The sequence below is a fragment of the Stegodyphus dumicola genome, chromosome 4, assembly GCF_044657685.1.
Source record: "Stegodyphus dumicola isolate Sdum_Otavi_A_Nest chromosome 4, ASM4465768v1".
In the NCBI taxonomy this organism is placed as follows: Eukaryota; Metazoa; Arthropoda; class Arachnida; order Araneae; family Eresidae; genus Stegodyphus; species Stegodyphus dumicola.
In genome coordinates this window covers 102,640,446-102,667,487 of record NC_140771.1, presented here as the reverse complement: position 1 = coordinate 102,667,487, position 27,042 = coordinate 102,640,446, and the positions used below count along the sequence as shown (strand labels likewise).

Below are 27,042 nucleotides of genomic sequence, written 5' to 3'. Positions count from 1 at the left end.
ACCTCTTTGGGATACCCCATTCTGCTAAAAATTTTCATCAACGCGTCCGTTACCGTCACGGAACTGATATCTGCAACGGGGACTGCATCAGGATATTTGGAGGACATACAGATGGCAGTTATGATATATTTATTTCCGTTCGAAGTGACTGGTAGGGGTCCGCAAGCATCGATATTGATTTTAGAAAAAATCTCAGTTATAATGGGTACTAATTTCATAGGTGCCTTTTTCTTTTCTCCGGGTTTTCCCACCTTTTGACACGGATCACACATGCGAACATGCTCTTCTATCTCTTTAAAGCAACCTGGCCAATAAAAATACCTTAAAAGTTTATCTTTCGTTTTCGTAACCCCTAAATGTGCTGCAGCCGTTCCTTCATGGCACAAAACCTTTACCTTTTCCCGCAGCTTTTCAGGAATGATTAGCTGCTTTCTTTTATTCCCATGGTGATCTTCGGAAGTTCGAAAAAACAAACCGTCTTCTCGGACAAACTCCCGTTTTCCAGCGGTCCTTTGTTCTTGTACCTGCCTTCGGAGATCACTTAAGGTATTGCACTCGTCTTGAGCCTTGATAAAATCTTCCTTTGACACTCCTAATAGAGTATTCATCAGCTCGTCATTCGACCGGGGGGTAAGTGGTTTTCTCCTTCTGCGCATCCCGCGCTGACCCTTCTAACGGGGGAAATTTCACCCTCCTCCTCGTCATTCATTCGCCCCGCGGGGCGCTCAACTTCTTTGTTCTCTGGACCTTGGCTAGGGGAATTTTCTCTCCTGCTGCAAGCTTTCGTTTGACTGCGAGTCATAACAGCATTGATTTTATGGGGCTGCATTTTATTCTGTTCTATCAATCGGGCTGTTCGATTTCCCAGCAGATAATATTCTTGATTCAGGTCGGAGCTAATCACTGCGGCTTTAGTAATGACTTTCCCAAAGTCCTCTCCCTCTAATTCAATTCGAGCCAAGGGTAAACACAAGGAATGTAAATCTAGCGGCTGCTTAATCCACACTGTCTCTCCTAGAAGCATCTGATGTGTTACTTGGTCCCATCCGATCAGATCGATAGTGGAGCCAGTATCTCGGAGTATCTCGGAGTTCTCGATTATTTACTCTCGCTATACTCATATAGGGAGCTAGCCATGTATCTGGAGATTCTGAAGTGCCTAGTTTGTTTACAGCTTCAGCGGCCTCTTGTCTTTTTAACCGAGGACACTGAGGTCGGAGATGACTATCTGAATTACATTCATAACATCTAGGTATTCTCCGTTTTTCGAAAACACTTGACTTCCATTTCTCCGCAGTTTTTTCTTTCGAAACATTATCATGGCGACGTACTCGATCTGAAAATTCTCCTTTTTTCCTTTCTTTAATATTTGAATCCTGTTCGGTATTTTTAGTAAAACCTGTTGGTTTTTTTACGGACTTTCGTACTGCTTCATATTCATCTAATTTCTTCACTAGTTCGGCAGAAGATATTATACTCGGCCACTCATCCATGAAGTGTTCGCGAATTTCGCTGTTTACTCGACGTTTAATTTGGTCCGTCAACATTAAGTCTTTTAGCGCATCGAAATCTTGTACATCTACTCCGTTTAACAATTCATCTAGATAGTTTTTTAACTCAAAAGCAAAGTCTTTATATAAACTACCCGCACGACGCTGGTGTTGAACAAATTTGACGCAGAACGCCTCTGGGTTCAACTTAAACCACTGCAAAAGAATTTTCTTTATGTAGGAGTAATTATCTAGCTCCTGTTCCGGCTCTCGTAGAATAATAGAAACAATGTCCATTGGCAATAGAGCCATCAAATGTGACACCCAGTCTCCTTCCTCTACCTTCGCTTTGCGAGCCTGATGCTCAAACATCGCTAAGTAAAGCGAAATATCCAATGATTCGGGATTATATCTCTGCATTAAATTTTGCAAATCTCCCATAGATCTCGGAATATTATTTTGAGAATTTTCTCTGCCATTATTGACGTTTGTCAACCTTAGACGTTCTAATTCAAATTCTCTCTCCCTTTCCCTTTCAAGTTTACGCTCTTCGGCTTCTTCGAGTCTATGTTGTTCGATTCGCGCTTCGATAATCGACTCTAGTGTTGCCTCGACGAATTTTTCGTCATACTGAGGGCTCTGTACAATGAGGTTTTTAAGATCTTGTATTTTTGCATTTGGGGGAACTTCTAGACCTAATTCTACAGACAGATTTATGAGGTCTTGCTTTCTACCCTTGCCAAGATATGACATTTTGCCAGTGACAAAATTTTAAAATGATACAATAAAATAAAACTAAAGGTACCAGTTTGTCTACTCTGAAAGTTTCACACTATCCAGAAATACTACAGTAAAACAACATAGCAATGCAATTTATGGTATGTATGACATAAAATACGTACCATTAGCAACATAGGAAAAAAAATTAAAATTAAGCATTTCTTAAATAATCTGTTGCAGCTTAACACATAACCATACTTAATGCAGTATATAAAAAAAATTTGCTAAATACTTATTGGCAAAAGAATATTAGTCACAAAGAGCAATACTTATTGACTCGATTTACAACTGATGCGTGCTTTCTAAAGGTTGAAAATACTATTATAAAATTCTCTACTCATCAAAAACAAAACATTTACGAGTAACCATTTAAAAACATATAATTTCGATACACAAAAGACAAACTCCATTAAAATGCCTCTTTAAAAAGATAATGCCATATCAACTTACCCATTGCAGACAAAAAAAATAACAGCTCTTCTTTCCTTTCTTTTCTATTTGCACACGCAATTCAATGACCGAAGAAGGAAACCAATTGAACAATAGTCGACTGGGCGATTCTTCTTTCACTAAACACCAAAAGCACTTTCACTGCACAGAGGGTGGTAAACACCAAACGCGAGTTCACAACACTTCACTCTTGTCTGGACTTCTTATGTCTTGTCTTTACACGCGAGGGAGAATTTTACTTCACACTCTTTCCCAGGCACTTCCGGAACTAGTCTTTGTAGTAGTTGATTCCTCACGAACGCTTCTCATCCATGATCCCTTTTCAGCTGCTGGTAAAACTCTCCAAACTTTACTGCGAAAGAATTCTTTTCCACTGCTAGAATCGGCTGATTCTGAATGAAGATAAGAAGCAGGACGGTTCTCCAAAACGATCACGTCTTTGTTTGTCTATTGGGTTTTTACGATCCCACCGCTGCCACCAATTAACACATACCTTCTAGCTGTAGTGATTTGAGAACAGTCAGATTTTTATTTTGGGTAGCGTAAATAAAATATATTTTTTTTTTACTGAAGGATAGGTGTTAAATTACACAAGTTGAATTTTAAGGTAAGTTCAACTGCTTATCATAACAAAGTAGTTTGCTTAGCAAAATAGTCCGTTTACATAGGAAACGATAATCACTTGAGTTCAAACAAAGTCCAAACAGAGGTAGCGGAGAAAAAGTCCGGCTACGCTTCTTTGAGAGTTTCTTTTTCCGCTCTTGACAGAGCTTAGTAGCGACTCGGGACGAGCCGTAAAATACACAAGAGAGAAAGGGGCTCTCTAAAGCTTACTAGCGACTCGGGAAGAGCCGTAAAATACAAGAGAATGGCTCTCTCTTCTCTACGCAACGACTGCGTATTCTTCAGACTAAAAACTCTCTAATTATTTTCACTCACTGTTTTTATGTCCAGGTTTTCTGGGCGTGTCTTGTGCGTCTGCTGCAGTGATTCGCTAAACGTCTTTTTCAGAGCATCTCTCCATTGGTTAACAGGCACTGATTTGTTCTCAGATACTGTCTTGACAGCCTGAGAAACTGAAATTTTCCGTGGGAAAATTCAGAATGTCTTTTTGGAGGTCTATCTAAGTTATTTCGAGAAACAGGCAGTTGGCGACAGTCTATCGCATACACACAATGGACACTCCACAACCCGTGAGAACTTGTATGAAAGTTTTCTCCTTTCGTAAAAACAATATGCTTTCCGCACTTTGTTGGGGGTCACGTTCGACCTCAAGAATTCATAAGTATCATCAGGGTGGTCATCTGGTGCCCATTTGAAGTCTCCTTCTCCCAGACTTCGTGGGAGTCCGTGGGAAAATAGCTGACGACGTTACAATATGTTCATAATATAAGCATACTGATCATAATAAGCGTGAATATGAACTCACCACGCGGAACAAGAATGTAAATTATTAAAATCTTGATAGAAATTCAAACGTGTGTAGTACTGGGTGGGAGCAAAAGAATACCGAATGTATCGGAATTTTCTACCGCTTTCGCAATTCTTTGACCAATAGAATGACATGCACGTTATGTTAATGCAGAGAAAGGGGCGGAAAGCTATTTCTGGTATTATGATTCACCATCTGACGTTCCATATAAGTAAGAAAAGTTGCTTATTTAGTTTTGGCTTTGGTACGGAGAAAAAATGTGTGTTTGTAAAAAAAAAGAAAAAATTAAAAAAATAAAATAAAAAACTACTAAAAGCAAAAAAAAAAAAAAAAAAAAATCACTAAAAACAAAAAGTAAGTGCTTTAGAGAAAAAATAAGCACCTATAAGGGCTTTTATATTTTATTTTCAAATATAAGGATTTATAAGCACTTGTAAGGACCACTATGAACCCTGTGTTAATTTAAATAAGTCTTAACAGATAACTCTTGAATGCAAGAGTTTTCCCCTCAAAATAATCAAACACGAAAGTCCTGTACCTCTGAATTGTTACTTTGAATGTGCATCTCGAGATTACCTATTGTCATACCACACTATAAACCATCTTAATCGTAGTTATCTACTCTTTTTAATGTACTGACTTAGAGCTTCTACAGATGTCTGTTAGCTGTATACAAAGAACTTTCAGATGAATCATTTGCAAGGAACAGGATACTAATAAAAACATATTTCAAATATGATAGTATATTACAGCTTTCTAGCACATCAATGCATACGCCAAACATTCCTTTTTTAAAAAAAAGAAGGTTCAGATGCTTTATGTTATATTTATCAAGCTACCAAAAATATAAATGATTTGCTACACATAAGGATAATGAAGTTGCAATAGATTACCTTCACATGTGACTGATAATGTTCTCTTTGTAGAAGCCATTTTTCCCTTGCTTCTTGCAGACTATATATCAAATACAAAAATTATAATATACAAGCCCACTGATGTAATTAAAATAAAATAAGTGATAGAATAATATATTCTTACTGAAGAAACTTGAAATTAAAGAAATATAAACAAAAGGAGAAAAATTACTCAAGAAATGAAACATTTTACATTTACTTTGCAAGTAAGCAAATATAAAAGAAGATGTATACAAACATAAAGAAACAGATAAAGAAAGAAGAGAAATAAGAAATGAGGATTACATAAAAAGGTACGTCATTAGATTAGACATATACAAAGAATAAGGTAATAAATAACATACATAGTTACTCCTGCTTAAATATTTAATTTTGAATAACAGATATAGAAATATAGAAAGACAAAATATATATATTCTAACAATTCTGCAGACATACACAGTCTCTTATAAATTAATATAAGCACCGTCTTAAGGATAAAAACAAAAAGATAAAAAAATAAATTGCAATTTTTTTTAATCACTTAATGTTTAATAAAAACTAATGAAGTTCCGGAAAAGCATATATCTCATTGCACTCAAGATAAAAAAAAAATTCAGTATTCATAGGTTATCCCAAATCACATTCTCTTAGCAACAATATTTTTTTACCAAATGACAAAAGTACTAATGGTGAAAATAAACAACGAAGCAGGTCAGAAAACTTAAATTTAATTAAAACTTTAATTTGAACAAATTCAAAAATGAACAAGTATTCCAAAATTCCAAGATAAACTATTAAAAAAACTGCTCATAAAGCTTACATTTTTAATATTGCACATAAGAAATGAAAACTCAATATTTTTATAAAATAATAGTTTCCAATGGAATGAAGTAGTTTTAGCATTTCACTATTTACACTATAATTGCATTAACAGGATTGGCTTCTTCAAGCATTTATGCCATAAGAACTCTGCTAAATATGTATCCAAACTCTTTCATAACATACCATTTGGTGCAGCTCCAAAGCGTTTTGATATTCTGAGTATGTATAGTCATTTAGCTTCTTCTATCTTTTGGCTTCTCAATTTTTATAGTCATTTATCTTCTTCTAACTTTTGGATTCAATTTAAATAATTTTGTCTTATAAAGATTTTTTAGTTCTGCTTTACCATTTTCAAAAGGCACTTGTTTTGTGACAAATGCAGTTGAGACAAACACTGTTCAGAAAATAATTTTACAATATAGTTTTTAAATTTGGATATTAGACGTTCATCAATTTTCTTATTTTGTTTTTTGTTTTTAATCACTTATTTTATGATTTCCTATCACAGATGAAACACACAAATTTCAAATAGATAACTGTTCTACACCATTGATGTTTGTTCTACACAAATGATGTTTTAGACAATGAAGACATTTCCAGTCTTCAATAAAAGCATTTCATAATTCCAGCTGCATATACGAAACAGTATAAAAAAATAATACTATGTTATTTCGGAACCAATCAGCAACTTGAAAACCACATTTCTGTTAACAGCCCTTATGCTACAATACCATTAATTTTCCTTCTTTGGTCTTAACTTCACACTGTGACCATCTGTGCAGATTTTTATTTAAAGTAGGATACCAAACTCTTGTTAAGATAGCTATAGCTTTTGGCTGCATTATAGCAAATTCTTGTTACTCTTAATTGCTACTATTAAATTAATTTAATAAAACTAATAACTACAATAGGTTAAATAAAAAGGTTTACCAAAATGTCATTGGAAATGTTTAGTTACCAAAAATATTTTCACCAAGAAAATGTGATCAAAGATAACCAATAAGTACCAAGATGTTTTTCAAATATTTCACCTATTTGCAAAGAGAAGAAATGCAACATATTACAATAAAACTTTCATTTTATTAACATTATATAAGCAATCAAATTTTAAAAAAAATTAACAACAGCATGAATAATATGTTATTCTTTCTACCAACAAAAATTTGTTATTTTATTTAGAAATGCAAGTTACTCACTCTCGAAACAAATGAAAATCTGAGCACAAGCCATTCCAAAATTAATTTTATGTCCTAAATACAAGTAATGGCCATTATTCTAATTTATCATTATACACTGGCTGAAAAGTATAATGAAAGGTATAATAACTAACTAGCCAGTGCTTTTATCAAACTTTACATGCATGATGTAATATAGCAAACTGAAAGTAACTCTAAATTTCAACTGACACAGCTTCCTCAATTTTCTGCAAAATGGCTGCTCTTCTTTTTGCATCCAGATCATTTTTCCTTCTCAGAAGTTGATATTCTTGTTCAATCTGCTGGTCAACTTCTTTTGAATAATTGTCATATTCAGACTTCTTAATATTAAATATATCCTATAAAATCAATTTTATTATTACAATTAAATGCATTATAAAAATTTGTTTAATGTTATTTTTAGACAAATAACATGCATAAAAAATAAATTTATGTGAAAAAAATACTTGTGCAAAAAAATAAGCAGGAAAACTTTGTCTCATATCTTACAAAGTCTGTATAATGTGCAATAAAATGAAATTACTAAAATTATTTTAAAATTTTCCTCTAAGAGCAAAGCCTAAAATCATACATTCATTGCTATTGTACTTATAAACTCTGTAAAGATACATGAAAGTAACATATATACTACAGTACAAAGTCCGTAGTCCGGACTCGTCAGGACTTCGGTGATTTCAGATTAACGGTTTTTCCGGATTATAGATCATCAATTTAAATCTGGTAAGATGGCATACAGAAATTATACAATTAAAAATATGAAACCATAATTTATGAAATAAAGAGCAATTACGATCTAAAGGGTATCAAAATTTAAAAAAAAAAAAAAAAGAGTTTAATATTTATTAGTTTGCTCTATTAAACATTTCTTTTAATGTAAGTTGTTTAAGTTGCTTCGTTTTTTGTGCTAAACACGCATGCATGAACATTAAATGCGCATGCGTAAAGCATACAAAAAAAAAAGTTTGTGGCTTTGAGGTCCAGATTATAGATCATTCCGGATAATGAACATCCGGATTACAGACTTTGTACTGTATATTGGATGACAGTTGATATATAAATACACAATCTATTTATACCTTGTTTAATTGAAAAACATACAGAAAACACCTTCACTACATCATCTATGTAATCAATATAAAGTACACGTCACCAGTATATATATGAGGATTTGATAACTTTCCTTACTGCTTCATGCACTGCATATCATAATATAACATCCATCTTTCTTTATTTTCGAATGTCACTTTTCTTTTCTTCTAAATTAATATTTGCAAATTAATATTTTTAATTTCCCAAAATATCTTCTCAGCTCATTTCACAATGTTTTTGATCATTTCACAAACTCTTCTCAGCTCATTTCACAAACATTAGATTTCAAATCATATCAGAAGGTGTCCAATTGTTATTTTCACTTTTCGGGAGAAGGAGGAGAAAGAAAGAGATGAATCCAAGTTAAGATAACATAAAGTCAATTGTGTGGGCTATCCCTCAGGTCCAGTCTGTAGACAAAAATTATCTGGAATATTAAGTTAAATGGCAAAGAAACACAGACTCAGAAGGTGTTTCAGACTTTCCCCAAGGGGAAAGACAAAACATATGTAATTCAATGAAGTTAGCAAACAAAATTATATGAAAATGTTCCTGGGTACTTCAAAATGCACCATTCTAAGAATTATTCATGAATTCCACATGTCCACAAAGGTGAAACCAATAAAATTTGAAAAAGGTCAGTAAGCTTTTCTGCCCTATTTTGTTTATAACATATCCACATGAGGAATAAGATAAAAGCTGATTTGAGATGTCCGCACATAATAACTTGAAATGTGTGTGAAATCTGGTCTCGTGCTTACATATACTTTTGGCACACAAAAACTTGTGTGAGTGCTTCATTCTCCTTTTGCTGGTCCTGAATGGGTTTGCACTTCATTCCAAATCAACATTTAGATGCAAAAATACTTATCTTCAGGGCTAGAAGGTTTGATTTTTCTACTGCTGAGAACTGAAGAAGAAGCCCTGCTTTTAATCTAAACAACACTTGACGGTAAAACCATTTCATGCATTAGGGATTTAGCAACTGCTATTCACAATTGCATGAATGGCTTCATTACTATTGATAGACTATTGAGTACACTAAAATGTAGTACTTTCCCAAATACTTTAAACGAATCCACACTCTTACAACAAGATAATGCCAATACATAGGAGTAATATCACAAAGAAGAAGTTTAAATAGGGCCAAATTAAACTGACAGAGTAGCCTGCTCATTTGCTGGTTTGAAATACCATAAAAAACATACAAGCACAATTTGCATGTGATGTACGGGGTGGTCATAAAAAACTGATACAGTACAAAGTCCGTAATCCGGACTCGTCGGGACTTCGGCGATTCCGGATTATAGATCATCAATTTAGATCTGGTAAGATGGCATGCAGAAATTATACAATTAAAAATATGAAACTGTAATTTATGAAATAAAGAGCAATTATGATCTAAAGGGTATCAAAATTTACAAAAAAAAAGCTTAATATTTATTTTTTTACTCTATTAAACATTTCTTTTAAAGTAAATTGTTTAAGTTGCTTCACTTTTTGTGCTGAGCGCGCATGCGTAAACATTAAATGCGTATGCATAACATTAAATGCGCATGCATAAAGCATACCAAAAAAAAAAGTCTGTGGCTTTGAGGTACGGATTATAGATCATTCTGGATAACGGATGTCTGGATTACAGACTTTGTACTGTATGTGAGCCCCTAGCGGTCTATCCACTCAACCAATCGAAACAAAATTTTAGATATTGTTATTTCAAGGTATGTGCTCGAGAACATCATGATTCAAAATAATAGTGCTCTCAAGGTTTAGGTTACAGTGAAAAAATTTTGAATTTTTCTATTTGCAACACCCTTATTTTACCTGCACAAACTGATGAGTGCACTGCAAAAAATCAAACATGGTGTTAGAATGATACATATATGATGAAAATTGCTGGTGTAAAATGTTTGCAAAGAACAGCATTGTAAAAGACCAATGACAACACAAAGAGAATATAGAGAGGAAAAATTTACATGGTAGTACAAGTTTTCAACACACCCACCATCATGATACATAACACACTGCATGTAGGAGATTGTTGACAATAATGATGAACGTAACATCACAGGAGGAATCTGTATAGCCTCATGTTTAATGGAATGTTTTAGTTCTGACAATCTCATATATTAAGTGTATACATCTTAGATTCCAGATATTTTCAGAACCAGATATCCATCAGAATACGGTGGGGGAATTACAGTGGCCATGAAACTGCAAAGTTACTGGAGATGACTCTACCTTCAAAGTGCTGTTGTGGCACTTGACGAACACATGTGGTGACACGTGGAGGTGCACCATCTTGCATCCATACAAAGTCATTATTGACACTTTGCTGCTGCAATTCTAGAATTATGTAATTTCGCAACATCTTTGTATACCGAGCACATTTTTATACTCGTGACTGTGACCTCTGCGAAGAAGTACAACCCGACAATGAACGTGCTTGTGATGTCGCACCATTCAGTCACTTTAGTTTTGTGCAAAGGTGCTGGAGACATATCATGAGGATTTTTGTCACCCCAATGAATGCAGTTTTTGGAGTGAATGTTTCCAGTTAAGGAGAAATGTGCTTCAACCGTCCACAATATCCATGCTGACCACTTGCTATCTTCATCCTATCTGATGATGAAATATTTCACAAAGTCAACATGCTATGCTGCAATACCTGGACATGCTGGAATCGATATAGGAGCATTCACAGAACAGAGTATAGAAGCTTGAGAACAGTGGTTTTCAGTACATCAAAACTGTGTGAAATACTTTTTGCAGTATGCAGTAGGCCTGCAGTAATCGTATTACACACTTCCACAAAAACTTCAACATGGTCGTCCAAATAGCTATCTATCGAATGTGCATCCAGTTTCTTCTTTTTACCAAATCACATACAGTTTTTATGAAACATAATCCTTGGCTTTTGATTTTGCCGAAAAACTTATATTGCTGTGGCAATATTTTCCTTGTTCAGATGAAACAGCTTTATCAAATCACCTCGTTGTTTTCTTGTAAGTTTCATCTTGTTAGCACATACGAAACCTGATTGAAGAAACTATCTTTCCACATTGCTTATTAAAGGCTTCCCACCAGTCATGCTGTGCAGATGGTGTTCTGTGATTGGTGCTTCAATTGTTTATCCCTGAAATTTCTGCAAAGTGAATCAATGCAATTCATCTCTGTGCTGTCATTAGTAATTTACAATACTCTTCTTTGCAAATGTTTTATGGCGACAATTTTTGTCATGTGTATTGTTCCAACAAGATTTTTGGTTTTTCAAAGTACAGTCAAAAGTCGTTAATTCGGACACCCATAATCCGGAATGATCTATAATCCGGACCTCAAAGCTAAAAACTTTCTGCGCATGCGCTGCTTTGACATATGCGCATAGGCGTTTATGCGTGCGCGTAAGACCTTTTACCACTGCGCATACGCGTGTGCGCAAGCGCAGAATACGTTTTCGCATGCGCGTTTTATGTATAATGAACGGTATAATCTAAAATTATCTAATTATCTATTTCAGTTAATGTTGATGATTGCGTTGTTCCTTAATCTTCGAATTGGATCCGGCTTATTATTTTTTGCAGACTGTAAGAGCAATTTTATAAAAGTAAACTTGAACTTTCGATTATGTCAAATAGAATTTCCGATTCTGGAGCTCTCAAAGGATCGCACAAAACGAAAGTATGTTTCGATGTCCAGCAAACAAAAAGTGGAATTGCTGCAAAAAATGGATAAAGACATGAAGAATGTGACAGAGAGGTTAGTGAAAACGAAAAAATTTCGATTGACAAGTTAGTCGGTATTCTCGATACAACAATTAACGGGACTTGAACAGCGGAACTTTGTAACTGAACAAGAAATTGTGTCTGTTTATAGAATTTAAGAGAAAGTATTATCACATAAAATGAAGCAACTTAAAACAACTTACATTGAAAGAAATGTTTAATAGAGTAAACAAATAAATATTAAGCTTTTTTTTTTTTTTTTTTTTTTTTTTGTAAATTTTGATACCCTTTAGATTATAATTGTTCTTTATTTCATAAATTAAGGTTTCATATTTTTAATTTTAGAATTTCTGCATGCCATCTTATGAGATTTAAACTGATGATCTATAATCCAGAAAAATCGATAATCCGGAATCGCCGAAGTCTCGACGAGTCCGGATTAACAACTTTTGACTGTACTGATCAATTGCAAAGAAGAAAAGTGGGTGCTGCCATTCGAAAATTTCAACATTTTTTCACTGCGGTAAGAACTCTATTGTTTTAAATCATCACAATCTAAAGTGCATATCTTCAAATAACAATATCTGAAATTTTGTTTCGATTTGTTGAGAGAATAGGCCGCTAAGGGTTCGAACATCAGGGAATTTTTCTTATGACCACACTGTATAGACTCCATCCTACAGCAAAACTTGTCAGTAGTCAACACGTGAACGACATTTTTACAATTTTGAAAGTACAGTCAAAAGTCTTTAATCCAGACTCGTCGGGACTTCGGCGATTCCGGATTATCGGTTTTTGTTTAATGTTATTTTTAGACAAATAACATGCATAAAAAATAAACCCATAAAATTTATGTGAAGAAAATACTTGTGCAAAAAAATAAGCAGAAAGAAATAAAAATTGCTGTGCATATTTTTTTGCAAAATATGCAGGAAAAGTTTGTCTCATATCTTACAAAGTCCGTATAATGTGCAATAAAATGAAATTACTAAAATTATTTTAAAATTTTCCTCCAAGAGCAAAGACTAAAATCATTCATTCATTGCTATTGTACTTATAAACTCTGTAAAGATACATGAAAGTAACATATATACTACAGTACAAAGTCCGTAGTCCGGACTCATCAAGACTTCGGTGATTTCAAATTGATGGTTTTTCCGGATTATAGATCATCAGTTTAAATCTGGTAAGATGGCATGCAGAAATTATAAAATTAAAAATATGAAACCGTAATTTATGAAATAAAGAGCAATTATGATCTAAAGGGTATCAAAATTTAAAAAAAAAAAAAAAAAAAAAAACTTAATATTTATTTGTTTATTTTATTAAACATTTCTTTAAACGTGCACATGCGTAAAGCATACATTATGCATAGTCAAAATTAGAAAATTGCAACCAGAAAACTATTTGATGTGTATTCGTAATATTTATAATGACGAGGAATTTGATTTAAATCATATCAAAGATGGAATACATCAAGATGAAATACTACATTTAGTAAGGAATTTTAAGCCAAATAAAATAAAAACATCTGCTCTGAAGATAAGGATAGTACTGACCGGTCAACTTCCAGTTCATTGCGCGCCGAGTGAATTTGAATATGAAGAAGAATATGAATTTGGCAGCCATGCTGCCAAATTCATATTCTTTTTTTAACTAAATCTAAGCTACTGAGAAGCTGTGAGATTCACTCAGTGAACAACTATTACTGATTAAGAAAACTGTTATTTATTAAAGCGGACATATAATTTTGATAAAGTGAAACTCAACTTTTACCTATAAAAGCACTAAATAATTGCTGATTTAAATGTGAAAAGGATTTTAGGGATTATGAAAAATAAGAAATATTTAGGTTAAAAAATGGACATAATTTTTTGATGAGTATTATATTAATGCTTACCTTTACCTTTACAGAGTTATTATTTCAAACAGCTAACTGATGTCTGTATCATTAATATTTAAACTGGGTTCAACAATATATTTCCATGGTTACTTTTATCAAAAATCAGTCTGCTTTCATTTTGTTATTTCACAGCAATGTTATTACTTTCATGGATTAGAAATTTTTTATAAAAATATAGCAACTTCAGTCATCACTCAGCAACTGTACCAGGAAACAGATTCAAACATTAGTAGAGAATACATACATGCACTTTTGCATTAGATATCCGATTTCTAAATCCCGGACCTCATTTCAACTCCTAAGGCCCATTATCACCTTCAAGTATACTGGGACACTCATGGCATTGTATTCCCTAACCTTACTAAAAGCTGCTGCCACGAGACATAGGAAGCAAAGCAAAAGAACATACAGCCAAACACAATCACATTAGCCTTTTTGCAATAGGTGTGTCAATTACCAAACTGCTCTCTTGGGACAACGTACTAACAGGATGATCTGTCTAGCGGAGACAGAAAATTTACACTGCTCTGCCTAGCTTTGGGAAAACATTCACATGAATTAAATTGATGGTCCATTATGAAAGGAGCACTCAGGTCGTTATCAGAATTAATTTTGAAATTTTATCATTATACTCCTCTTAAAAATTGTACACGCTGCAAGCCAATTCTAGCTTTGAACTCAATTGGAATGTAATGATGGCTAAAATATTTGCTAGTGCTTTTTTATTTTCTTAATAAACATTATATTGCAATCCACTGCCCAATGAATTTATTTATATTGAAATATATAAGTACAGTATTAAGACTGAAAAGCACTGACAAGCTGCATAAAATTTCTTTCGAGGCCTCATTTAGCCCACGAGCTGCCAGTTTCAAACTACTGCACTGGAGTATTGTTTTTGTTAGCTTTAAGATAGGGTTGGTTTGGTTTATGTGATTCCAGCAAAGCCTCGAGGGCTATCTCCCTAAAGGGATGGATGCCTTCATGGAGGACTTCTTAAGGGAAACTGGCTTGTATACACCATACTCGGGGAGAAAAACATGAAAACAGCCATGCAGCTAGCCTGTTCACGAGATTTGAACCTCAGACTGAACTACCAGTGTTCAGTGACTTTACCGCTCAGCTGCTGGTGGCCGCCAATTTTAAAATATAGAAATTCTGCCCTTCTGAAGCCCGGTATGGACAGAGATCTCTGAAAACAATGTTTCACAGGTACAGAAAGCGAAGGTTAGGAAATTTTCAATCAAACCTGTTTTATTAAGTATTACATAACTGAACAATAAAACCATAAAGAGAAATGATAAAGGTACAAGTAGGATATTTTGTCACTGAATAATCGAGTCTTTTACCAATCTGAGTTTCATAAGCAATGGAAATGAGTTTAATAAATGACGGTTCATTTTATTTGTATGTATTTTGTTTGGTTCTTGGAAATTTTTAATATAATAAGTGACCGAATTTATTAACCAGCGAGTTTAATAAGCTGTGTATACTCTCTCTCTCTATATATATATATATATTATATATATATGCACAATCATAACTATTTTAACTAATACAGTCAAAAGTCGTTAATTCGGACACCCATAATCCAGACCTCAAAGCTACAAACTTTCTGCGCATGCGTCGCGTTCACGCATGCGCACAGGCGTTTACGAGAGCGCGTAAGACCCTTACGGCTGCGAATATGTTTGTGCGTATGCGCGTTTAATGTGTAACGGAGTTATACGCTAAGCTAAAGTTATCTAATTCAGTTAATGTTGCAGATTGCGTTGTTCCTTAATCTTCGAATTGGATCCGGCTTATTATTTTTTGCAGACTGTTAGAGCAATTTTATAAAAGTAAGCTTGAACTTTCGATTATGTCAAATAGAATTTCCGATATATATTTACTACAAAGCGAAAGTATGTTTTGAAATCCGAAATTTGTTTATCAATTTCACACTGCTCTGCGGCGGAGGGGAGGGGGCAGAAACGTCATTATTAGATTATGATAGATTAGAAAGATGATGTCAAATAGAATTTCCGATATATATTTGCTAATATGTAATTTGTATCTACAAAGCGAAAGTATGTTTTGAAATCCGAAATCTGTTTATCAATTTCACGCAGGGGATTGGAAGTTAATCTGTCAGCACTATCCTTATCTTCAGGGCAGATGTTTTTATTTTATTTAGTTTATAATTCCGTACTAAGTGTAGTATTTCATCTCGATGTACTCAGTCTTTGATATGATTTAAATCAAGTTCCTCGTCATTATAATTCGCTTCCGATAGTGAAGAAAGTGACCCAGAGGTTATTGAAAACGAAAACATTTCGATTGACAAATTAGTCGGTATTCTCAACACAGCAATTATAGGACTTGAACAGCGGAACTTTGTAACTAAACAAGAAATTATGTCTGTTTAATAGAATTAAAGAGAAAGTATTATCACATGAAACGAAGCAACTTACATTGAAGGAAATGTTTAATAAAGTAAACAAATAAATATTAAGCTTTTTCTTTTTGTAAATTTTGATACCCTTTAGATCATAATTGTTCTTTATTACATAAATTACGGTTTCATATTTTTAATTTTGTAATTTCTGCATGCCATCTTACCAGATTTAAACTGATGATCTATAATCCGGAATCGCCGAAGTCCCGAGGAGTCCGGATTAACGACTTTTGACTGTACTTTAAATAAAGGACAAAGTAAGTTCAAAACCGAAATCCAAATATGCACTGTAAGCTGCAATAGTTTAAGGGCAACATTTATTAAATTTAAAATCATATCAACCATTGGAATAATGAACTGGGACATTTTTTCTCTCTAATGATAAAATGCTATTGTAAAAATAACTAGTAACCGAGACCATTCCAAAATCCTCAGACAAAAAGGATTGTCAGAAAACAAAGTTCATAATACAACAGAAAAGTAATTGGTACTGTTTTGTTACTAGAACTGGATTCAGATGTCACCAAAATATTTACAATGTAGTTAAGCTGAAGGAAAATCCAAGGAAAAAATACAACATAATAGATATTTGTAAAATTAGAAAATTTTAATATAAATTAAACAACTTGTTAAAGAAATCAGGAATAAAAATCGGTTATTGAATTAAGATTAAAGAGGATGCACAAAACTGTGGATATCATTTAAAATATCTGAAAACATTTACATTTTATGATGCTGCTGGTGCCACTCTGATTACATAAGAATCTAATTATGGTCAGTGCCACACTGATTTTTTTCCCCCCATTTCACAGTGCCCTATAACCCCTAATTAATTTGCTAAGACACCCAGTATCGGGAATGATATAATTACTTTTGTGGTTAATGCAGATATGTTCAAACCCAGCCTCTTTTTATTCTTCAGTATCATACCCTTTCCAACAGTCTGAGTATTATAGTACCATCCATACATATTTTCTTCAATAATTTTAAGCAAAGTTCTAGCAGAATGGTTAGGCACAGCAACTAAAAAAAATTTGGTACTTGCGTACCATGACGACTACCTTGGCAACATTTGCCAATAATAATGTTCATTGATGTTTTTCGGTTTATGTTTATAAATTCTTTTAAAATAAAAGCCCTAATTATAAAGGAACAAAAACTTAAAAACCAAAAATCCCAAATATATATACATATTATCAATAAACATATATATAAACTACAGTCAAAAGTCATTAATCCGGACTCGTCAGGACTTCGGCGATTCCGGATTATCAATTTTTCCGGATTATAGATCATCAGTTTAAATCTGATAAGATGGCATGCAGAAATTATCAAATTAAAAATATGAAACCGTAATTTATGAAATAAAGAACAATTATGATCTAAAGGGTATCAAAATTTACAAAAAAAAAAAAAAAAAAAAAAAAAGCTTAATATTTATTTGTTTACTTTATTAAACATTTCTTTCAATGTAAGTTGTTTAAGTTGCTTCGTTTTTTATGTGATAATACATTCTCTTTAATTCTATAAACATACATAATTTCTTGTTCAGTTACAAAATTCTGCTGTTCAAGTCCTATAATTGCTGTGTCGAGAATACCGACTAATTTGTCAATCGAAATTTCTTTGTTTTCAATAACCTCTGTCACTTTCTTCGCTATCGGAAGTGAATTATAATGACGAGGAATTTGATTTAAATCACATCACAGATGGAGTACATCGAGAGGAAATACTACATTTAGTAAAGAATTATAAGCCAAATAAAATAAAAACATCTGCCCTGAAGATAAGGATAGTGCTGACAGATCAACTTCCAATTCACTGCGTGCCGCGGCGTTAAAGATAAACAAAGAATATGCCTTTATCCACTTTTTGTTTAATGAACCTCGAAACATACTTTCGCTTTGTAGATCCTTTACATATTAGTAAATATATATCAGAAATTCTATTTGACATAATCGAAAGTTCAAGCTTACTTTTATAAAATTGCTCTAACAATCTGCAAAAAATAATAAGCCGAATCCAATTCGAAGATTAAGGAACAACGCAATCTGCAACATTAACTGAATTAGATAATTTTAGCTTAGCTTATACTGTCCATTATACATTAAATGCGCAAGTGTAAACGTATTTTGCGCATGCGCACATGTATATTCGCAGCCGTAAAGGTCTTACGTGCATGCGTCAAAGCGACGCATGCGCAGAAAGTTTGTAGCTTTGAGGTCCGGATTATGGGTGTCCAAATTAACGACTTTTGACTATATACTAAATACGAATTTAAAAAATTCAAATGAAGTTACTTAAAACTGGTTAAAAGAAAACATTGAAGTTAATGGTGAGGAAAGTGGCAGGAAATAGCATTCAAAATAGCATCGAAAGGCATTTCTGTTTTATCCGCCAAATAAATTCAGCTAAATAAGTATTCAAATGATGGCAGCTTGTCCCACATTGTTACTTGTTCCTCCATTTTGTGGAACCCCACATTCTTTCAACATGTTAAGTATGGTCTGTGTAAATGGATCAACAAAATTGTATTGATGATTCAACTTAAAATGTTCAAAATCGGCAGCAATGAGCTCCTCTGTTTGATATCCAGGCCATGAATCTGACATTATTGTTGAGTCTTCAGAAAGATTATTTTGGATTTCATGCATTAATGTTATTGCCTACCGGTCTGGAACTCTGATTAGAAATGTTTCTTTCATCTCCCGGCAAATTCTCCAGCGAAGACCCAGTAGCCGTGGGAAGATTTTACCTTGATTATTCTTTCGACGCGTAAAAAGGCTTTCATTAATTTTGACAATCATTCCGGCCCTCCAATTTTAATATTTCGATTATCCTGCAAATCCTTTACACACACTTCATGCATATAATTATTCCAATCAATAACAGTCCTATTAGATAAATCTAACTGATGTTTGCACCATTTAATGAATGACTCTTCATATGCCCAAAAGTAAAGAAATCTTAAAGCTTTTAAAAATTCAATACGACTGTTTTTATACCACATGCCAGTTTGAACACCAAACTTTTGCTGACAATTTTTGACATTGCATCTCCAATAAAATTCTGAATTATAAAACTTCATATTATGGCCATTTTTACAAATGTGTTCTTTGGGTAAAATTCCAGCCTCTCTGAAAAATTCTGCCGCTCCTTCTTCATTTGAAGGAAGTTGGAAAATATTGATAGCCATTGGGAAAAAAATAATCACAAAAAGTTTCACATGCTTAACCTAAATGTAGTAAAAAGAGAGTATGGTAATAGCAAGTGCTGGACTAGTGAGGGATAATAATCTTATTTTAGCGCCCTTTATAACCTATGTTAGGGTTAACCTGTATAACCTACAAGGGTTGCCAATTTTGGCGAAATATCTGGGTAGTCGTCAGAGTTTGTAAGTACCAAACATGCTTCTGTTTTCTCAGCAAATCCCTTCACATACCCGCTGGGGCATAAGGATGCAACCAATGCTGTATTTTCAACGCAAAAACAGACTTTCATCAACTTCGCGATATTACTAGTGCTGCCTATTTTAACTAACAGTCTAGATATTAACACATGGCCCCAGACTTCCCTTATATAACTATTCCAATCAGCAGCAGTGCAAGATTCATATTAAGCTGATACTGACAAAATTCAATGGAAGTTGATTTTAAACACCATGCATAAATGAAATGAATTGGTGTTAAGAAACTGATTCCTAATCCTTCAAACCAATTTTGATAATGCAATCCTTTCTCTTTTCTTGGCATGCTATATTTTCCCATCTGCATTTCAGTGCTTCTTTTGAATTGAGGTAGAGCTTCATTTTATAGTTTTTGTTTACTTCTTTCAGCATAATTCCTTGTTCCTGAAGAAATTGTATGGAAGATTTCATCATCAGGTCAATTCCAAACTTTCAGAGTAAACACAATAATAATAATAACACAAGCTCCCACTACATCTCCTGAATTTGTATTTCCATTGCCAATTTTGAAAAGGCATTCTTTTAATTTTTTAAAAAGCAAACATTGTAATGATTTTAAAAATAAACGCTAGCGACTTCATATGAACCAACCTCTTGGCAAGTTTATCGAAACATCTGGCGACGAGTCCAGTTTCGATAACAGAACAGTACCAAAAAATGTAATAAATAAAGGCAAACAGATTTTACGTTTTCCCGAGAAAACTGGTACAATGAGAGGGAAAAAACAGCTTCTAAATTGGAAAATACAAAAAAAAAAATATGACACTGAAAAATCAAAATTATAAATTCGACTTTAAACTATATAATACAAAATTAATTAAATATATATATTTCAACCCATGCAGGCTGAGAAAGGGCTTCCTAAATTTAAAAGTTTACATATGTAGTATATGCACATATTTTAACTTCCTAATGCATTCAAAAAATAAAGGTACAACTTTGATATACGCCCTAATTTCACCAAATGTGGCGATATGTGTTCTGCGCTGGTTTTTGGCGCGATTGTGTGTTGTATGGCAACCTTGCTGACGTTGAAAAATCCTTCGCTGGAGTTCCTTGATTCGCATCATGCTCTGTGTCTGAGAAGCTAAAATGGTGGATTTTGTTGAAGTTCGGCAAAAGGAAATATCGTCGTGGCCATCCTGTTGAGGGGCAGTGGGTATTTGGAGGTGTGGAAAGAGGGTCTGGGAGATTATGGTGCTACTTTGGTAGATGGTTGCACGGATTTTTGGCGATTTACGTTGGCGCGATTTTTACAATCGTCAGCCATCTTGAAAAACGCTGTTTTTACGCATAGTAAAGTATTCGAAACTTTAAAAAAAATAAATATATTTAAAACTAATGGATTAACTTTTTGTTGAAAATGTCGTTTTTTAAGATGGCAGGCAAGTGTAAATAAATACATTTACTATGAGTATAAAGTACTAAAGTAAGGCTATTATTACTTTCATATAGCAAAAAAGAGAATAAAAACACCGCTATAAAAACATTGTGCCAACATTTAATTAGATTAAAATATTACTGAAATTGAATATCGAATTAAAAACCATCCTACCAACATTTAAAAGAATTAGAATATTATTAAATTAAAATACGTTATATAAAATATAATTAACATTAAAACATATGTGACAATAATTATCTCAGCAATTTTTGAAAATAGTGTATTAATTTTTTTAACAAAAATTGAAGTATACAATTAAAAAATAAAAGAAAAATATGTATTTACATTTTTTTGAGTAATTTAACCTCTTGTTTATTGATAAGTACCACAAAAAAAAATCGAAATCATAATTGAATCGGATCTTTTAACCATCTTCATCTGTTATCCAAATATCTCGCACTTCATTGAAGAAGCAATTAGCGAGGTTTCCTCCAAAATTTCCTCTGACGCTATTAACAATTTATAAATAAATCTTTGATTAGGCAAGACAGGTTGGCCAAAATAAAGTCTCAAAAGGCAATTTTGTTTATTCCAATACCAATAATTCTTGGTAATTACCAATAACAACATTCGTCTTCAAAATGGAGATATCCATTCCATTTGAAATCCGAGGAATTCGAAGAGATGAATAATAAAATTTTAAAATGGCGCGGTAATGCACAAATATTCAGTAATCAATCAGGGAGCTAATTACATCACGCATAAAATTAAAATTATTTAAATAATCATTCATACTAAAATCATTTTTAAAACAAATACAAAATTAAATTTTATTTTAATATTTAACAGTCATAAATAATGTTTAAAACATTAGGTTAAATTTATAGATATTAATAAAACTAATTACTTTTTAAGTAAGGTGACGTCATTGATTACATCATCCACAACATAAAATTATACAAAATATTATAAACAACAAAATTTTTATTTCAAATAAAAATGTAAAATTAAATTGATTTTTAATATTTAGAAGCCATAAATAATATTTAAAACACGGAAGTTATGCATAATAAAATGCATTATTTTTTTAATAAAATGACAACAAAGTATCGGTTACCATAAATAACGTATCCAGCAATGGGTTTACCATAAGTTGTATTACTCGCCAAAAGGCAAATCGCCAAAATCCGTGCAACCGTCTACCAAAGTAGCACCGAGATTATTTTTAGTGGCTGTGCATGATAGAAGTAGGGATTTGTGATTATTTGTTATTTTATTTATTTGTGAACCATAGTATGAATTTTCTGGATAGTGTGTCTGGCTGTAATATAAATACGATAGTGATTACGTGACGGCATGTTAAAGACGGTATGAAATTGGTATTTCTGCTGTTCGAAAAAGCATTGATTCATGGTAAGTGCATTTTATTTTATTCTTGTTCTTATTTTGTGAAATGTTATGTTCTTTGTTTTTTTAGTAGAAATTTCTGTCATTATTGTTGTTTTTTTTTAATTGTTTGAAATTTATTTGTTATTTTGTTGATTAGTGTGTACCGTCTAATTGTGCAATTCGTAGATGTTTTTTAAAGTTGAAACCAGAGCGCTGTGTAAATGGTATTCTTTGAAATTTATTGTTGTTAATTTATTAAAGTGAGGTGTGCGTAGTTCGCAGATTTGTTCGCTGCCTAGATTGTGCCATTCGTAGATATTTTTTTAAGTTAAAACATATCGCTGTGTACATGAACTCTTGTCAAATAATTTTGGTTAGAAACTTTACGGTTTTGCTATCTAAATTTTTTGTTTTTGTTTCGGATTTTTAGCTTAAATTGTGTGTTCAAAATGTGGTTTTTGCATTTGCGAAAACGGTGTTTTTGGAGACATTTTTGGCTAAAAGTTCGAAATGTAGACAAAAAAATTAGACAGCAATATGTCAGCTTGGAGTTTCCTGCCAAAAATGTTTGACGAGAAATTTGGCGATTTGAGGGCGCATACCAGAGTAGTTCCAAAATAAAAATTGAATAAGGTTTTAACTAAAAATTTCCAGTTGTGTTTAATATATATCTGTTTTGAATTTCATTTTTGGAAATACCACCTACTTTTTTTCATATGCACTGTATTTTTTCAATTTTTTTACATTAACATAACTTTTACAAGAACTATCTATATAGTTGAAATATCCTTTACTTTATTTAAGTAAAGAATACTATACATCTTATGAACGATGGTGAATTATTTAATTGAAAGACTATAACATAATGTACAGTTCTGTCTACACAAAATAACTCGTATTTGGGGCACATATTGCTGCTGTAAAAAAATCAAACGAATTTTGGGGAAAGTGCAGAATCACCCACTGCTTGGCACGTTTTCAAGAATTGCACATACTCAGTATCCATGTACACATCGACCTATTTTCACTTAAAAAACATCCCAGAACTGCATAAAAATGGTATTGCGCACTCCCTTGACTTTATCCATGTAAACATCGACTTATTTTCACTTAAAAAGTCACAGAAAATTGACAAAAATCCAATTCTTCTTACTCTTGTAAAAAGCGCCATACAAATAAGTGGGCGATTCTGCACTTACCGTGAATTTTTTTACATTATTAATACTATTATCTATTTCTTTTTACTTATTCATAAAAATTATATAGTAGCATATAAAACTGGCTACACTGCAGGCGATTTTATATGTTCATAAAGTACACCGTCATGCAGGTAAAAGGAAATCCTATAATATAAACAATTTTATAAGAACCTGAAAGAAGACATAGCTACTAACCTGAATAGACTTCAATCTTTCTCCTTCATATTCTATAATCGGAAGCTCAGTCTCTAATTGTATTTCATAAAAATAAGAATCAGCTACATCAGACGCACTTTTGGGAGTGTTTACATTTGGTTTTTCATATATTTTTCCCTCCTCCTCTTCATTTTCTCGCTTCTCTCCTTTAGCGATATCACTCGCTATAGATGACAAAATCTTAGGACTAATATTTATCGCTATGTTGGAAGAATAATGAGAAATGCCGTCCAGAATTTCCTGAAAAATAAAGATTATCAAGTAAAAAGTCACGTATTAAAACGCATTCATGTATTTAAATATTGCATGAAACTGTGAAAAACAACTTCTATTATGCGATCAGAAGTCTTTTAACTTGTGCTGAATGAAGTAACAAAAAATTGCTATTTAAAAAAATTACCTTTGTTCTCCCTTCTTCAATCCAATATCTATCATATTTCAGCTGCCCTTTTGATGTATTACGAAGAGCACGTCCAACATCCATTTATGAAAATTACCCTAATAATAACAAATGTTTAACGATTCTTGCTCAGTGTACTTCATATGCCTTTCAGCTTGAAATACAATTTCAAATCACCCTTAAAAATATCATACACAACAGGGGGGGGGCCCAAGAGCGATGCGCAGTGCAGGGAGAAAGTTATGCCACATACGCATGACGTCATGTGGGTGACAGCGTTAGTTCTTGGCGTTTGTTTACTTTCGTTGCATCAACAGTTTGATTTGATTTGTGTTGTTAATTTGCTATTATACCTAGGCGGAAGTGTCAAATTGTGCTATAGCGTTGTGTCAGAATTATACACGTTAATACGTTTCTTGGCGGAAAACACTCTTTACAACCAGATAAAATAACTATTTTTTTAATGAATTTATGTAGTTTTCATGCATAACTGTGATGTAATTTTACATTTATTTTTCATTTTACTGCTATTTTACCTTTAAATTGAAAAATTTCTCATTTTAAATAATTTTTTATCATAATCTTCATTTTGTGTATGAGACATCGTAGTGAGATATTTAAACTCAGTGTCATGTTTACCAATACTGAGTACCTGAATGATTAGTTAATAAATTCGAGTATCCAACTTCATTCACATGTTTTGGTTACTTTCTTTACATCCCAAACGTAATTCTATGTATTGAAGCAGCGTCTGGGTTAAACTTTGCGAACTAAGTAAACTGATACATGCCTCACCGTGAGGAAAGAACAATTTCTCGACCACACTATGATGCAAACATCGAATGAGTGAGTGACATATTTCCTTCAGTGTTATTTAACTGATGCATACAGGTATGTGTGATGTAATTTAATTGATATAACTTACACATGCTTGAATCTGAAGGAAAACAAATCTGTGTATAATGCTAGCGAAAAAATAGCGAAAGTGTAAGTAAGATATTCTGTTCAGTGTTATTTAACTGCTGCATATGTTTTAATTTTGATTTCATATAACTTGTTTTTAATTATAAGAGAAAGAAAAATAATTCAATATTGAACACATACTTCGAGTATAACAAAAGTATTTTAAGAAACAACCTGATAAAAATACATTAGTAATTAAAAATATTTAATTTGTGTACAGGCTGAATTGAAATTAAGATGTAGTGGTGTATTTAATTATGGCAAAGCACACTAGGGCTATCTGCGCAATAGGTGTGATGCCTTCGTGGAGGACTTTCTCAGGGAAATTGGCTCGTATACACGTTACACATGAGGAAAACCACGAAAACGCCCATGCAGCCAGTCCGTTCGCGGGATTCGAACCGAACTACCAGTGTTCAGCGACTTTACCGCTCGGCCGCTGGTGGGCCGAAACTAAGATGTAGGGCAAGTTTATTATTATTATTATTATTGTGCGTATATGTGTAAGAAAATGTATTTTAATTGTTCCATTTTTAATGTATGGAAGGAAGAATAGGATGCCAATATCGAAGATTATTTACTATAGCAAATAATCACGTGAGGATAAATGTTATATAGAAATCTTGGGAGTGTAAGGGATTATAAGAGTACTTTTAGATTATACTGAAAATATATGCACTTCTGCTAAAATCTGAAGTGAATCAGTATGAAGTGACTTTTCGCTTTAAAAGGAATGTGATAAGTATACTATTTAAAAGTATAATGACGGATATTAAGAAATTTGTAGAATTTTGTGGTATTTAAATATGAATTTGTTAAGTCAAATCTTTTTATATATATTTTTGCTTTAGATATGTAAACTTAAAATCACGATCATATATTTCTCATGGAATGTCAAAGTTCATTTGTGTTAAAAAAAGTGCATGAGCAATGAAAATAAATAGAATAATACTTTTTGATTATGTTTTTACCATGGTCTTAGCAGTTATGCCATCATGTGTTCTGTTCAACAAGATTTATTTAGTGCAAACAATACTACGAAAAAATATTGAAAAATACCTTGTTTTACAATATTTATTTCCCTTAATTAACTTAAATATCGTTTTTCATTTTCTAATGCTTTCCTTTACGAAAAGAATTTAATGTTTACAATTATTTTCAGCATTCGTACGAATTCTGTGCATAAAATAAACATTTTCTTTAACAAAATACTTAATCGGAAAGTATATACCCGGTATTTCCGGTATATCTACCACATATAAAATGATCATTTTGCTTTAGTTTACATTTTTTCCATTACCAAAATCATGTAGCAGACGCGTCGGCCGATGCGTCTTGTCTCCCGGGTGACGTCACTACCAGCAACCAATGGCACGCTTTTTCCGTTCCTGGCCTAACCTTAGTATATTAAAGAACCTTGATACACAATATAGCAAATATCACAACGTTGCCAAAAATATAATTGAAAAGTAGATACGACCAACAATACAACAATATACAAGTGTGTGTATGGATTGTATTTTTGGCTGTGTATCGAATGGTACATGCCAAACACACCTGTTGGAACCGAGGACCTGCTAACAAAAAAGGAAATGACATATTTAAGCTCATTTAATCAAATAATTATAATATTCATGCTCCAGACGAGCCCACCCACTACGGGTACAATAGCGCCACCACAATTGACTTCTTCATCTCAAATAACATTACTAACAGATGCAATATCTCTGTAATTTCAGCCCTGTCTTCCGACCACAACCCCATTGTATTTGAAATCCCCATTAATA

The 27,042-nt window shown here is 32.9% G+C and overlaps 1 protein-coding gene across 2 annotated transcripts in view; it reads right to left on the bottom strand.

Annotated features, from left to right (window-relative positions):
* The window catches only part of LOC118199687 (uncharacterized), a 77,474-nt gene extending 52,943 nt beyond the window's left edge, over window positions 1–24,531 (bottom strand). Inside the window, exons 1-4 of one of the 2 annotated variants that reach the window (XM_035371595.2) lie at window positions 24,293–24,531; window positions 23,872–24,132; window positions 7,277–7,425; window positions 5,046–5,106 (exon numbers count right to left, since the gene is read on the bottom strand). In XM_035371595.2, coding sequence (XP_035227486.1) covers window positions 5,046–5,106; window positions 7,277–7,425; window positions 23,872–24,132; window positions 24,293–24,376 — 555 coding nt within the window. In that variant the 5' untranslated portion in view covers window positions 24,377–24,531. The remainder of the gene's footprint in view (window positions 1–5,045; window positions 5,107–7,276; window positions 7,426–23,871; window positions 24,133–24,292) is intronic. The other variant, XM_035371593.2, reaches the window with a different exon arrangement.
* Between the last annotated feature and the right edge of the window lie 2,511 nt (window positions 24,532–27,042).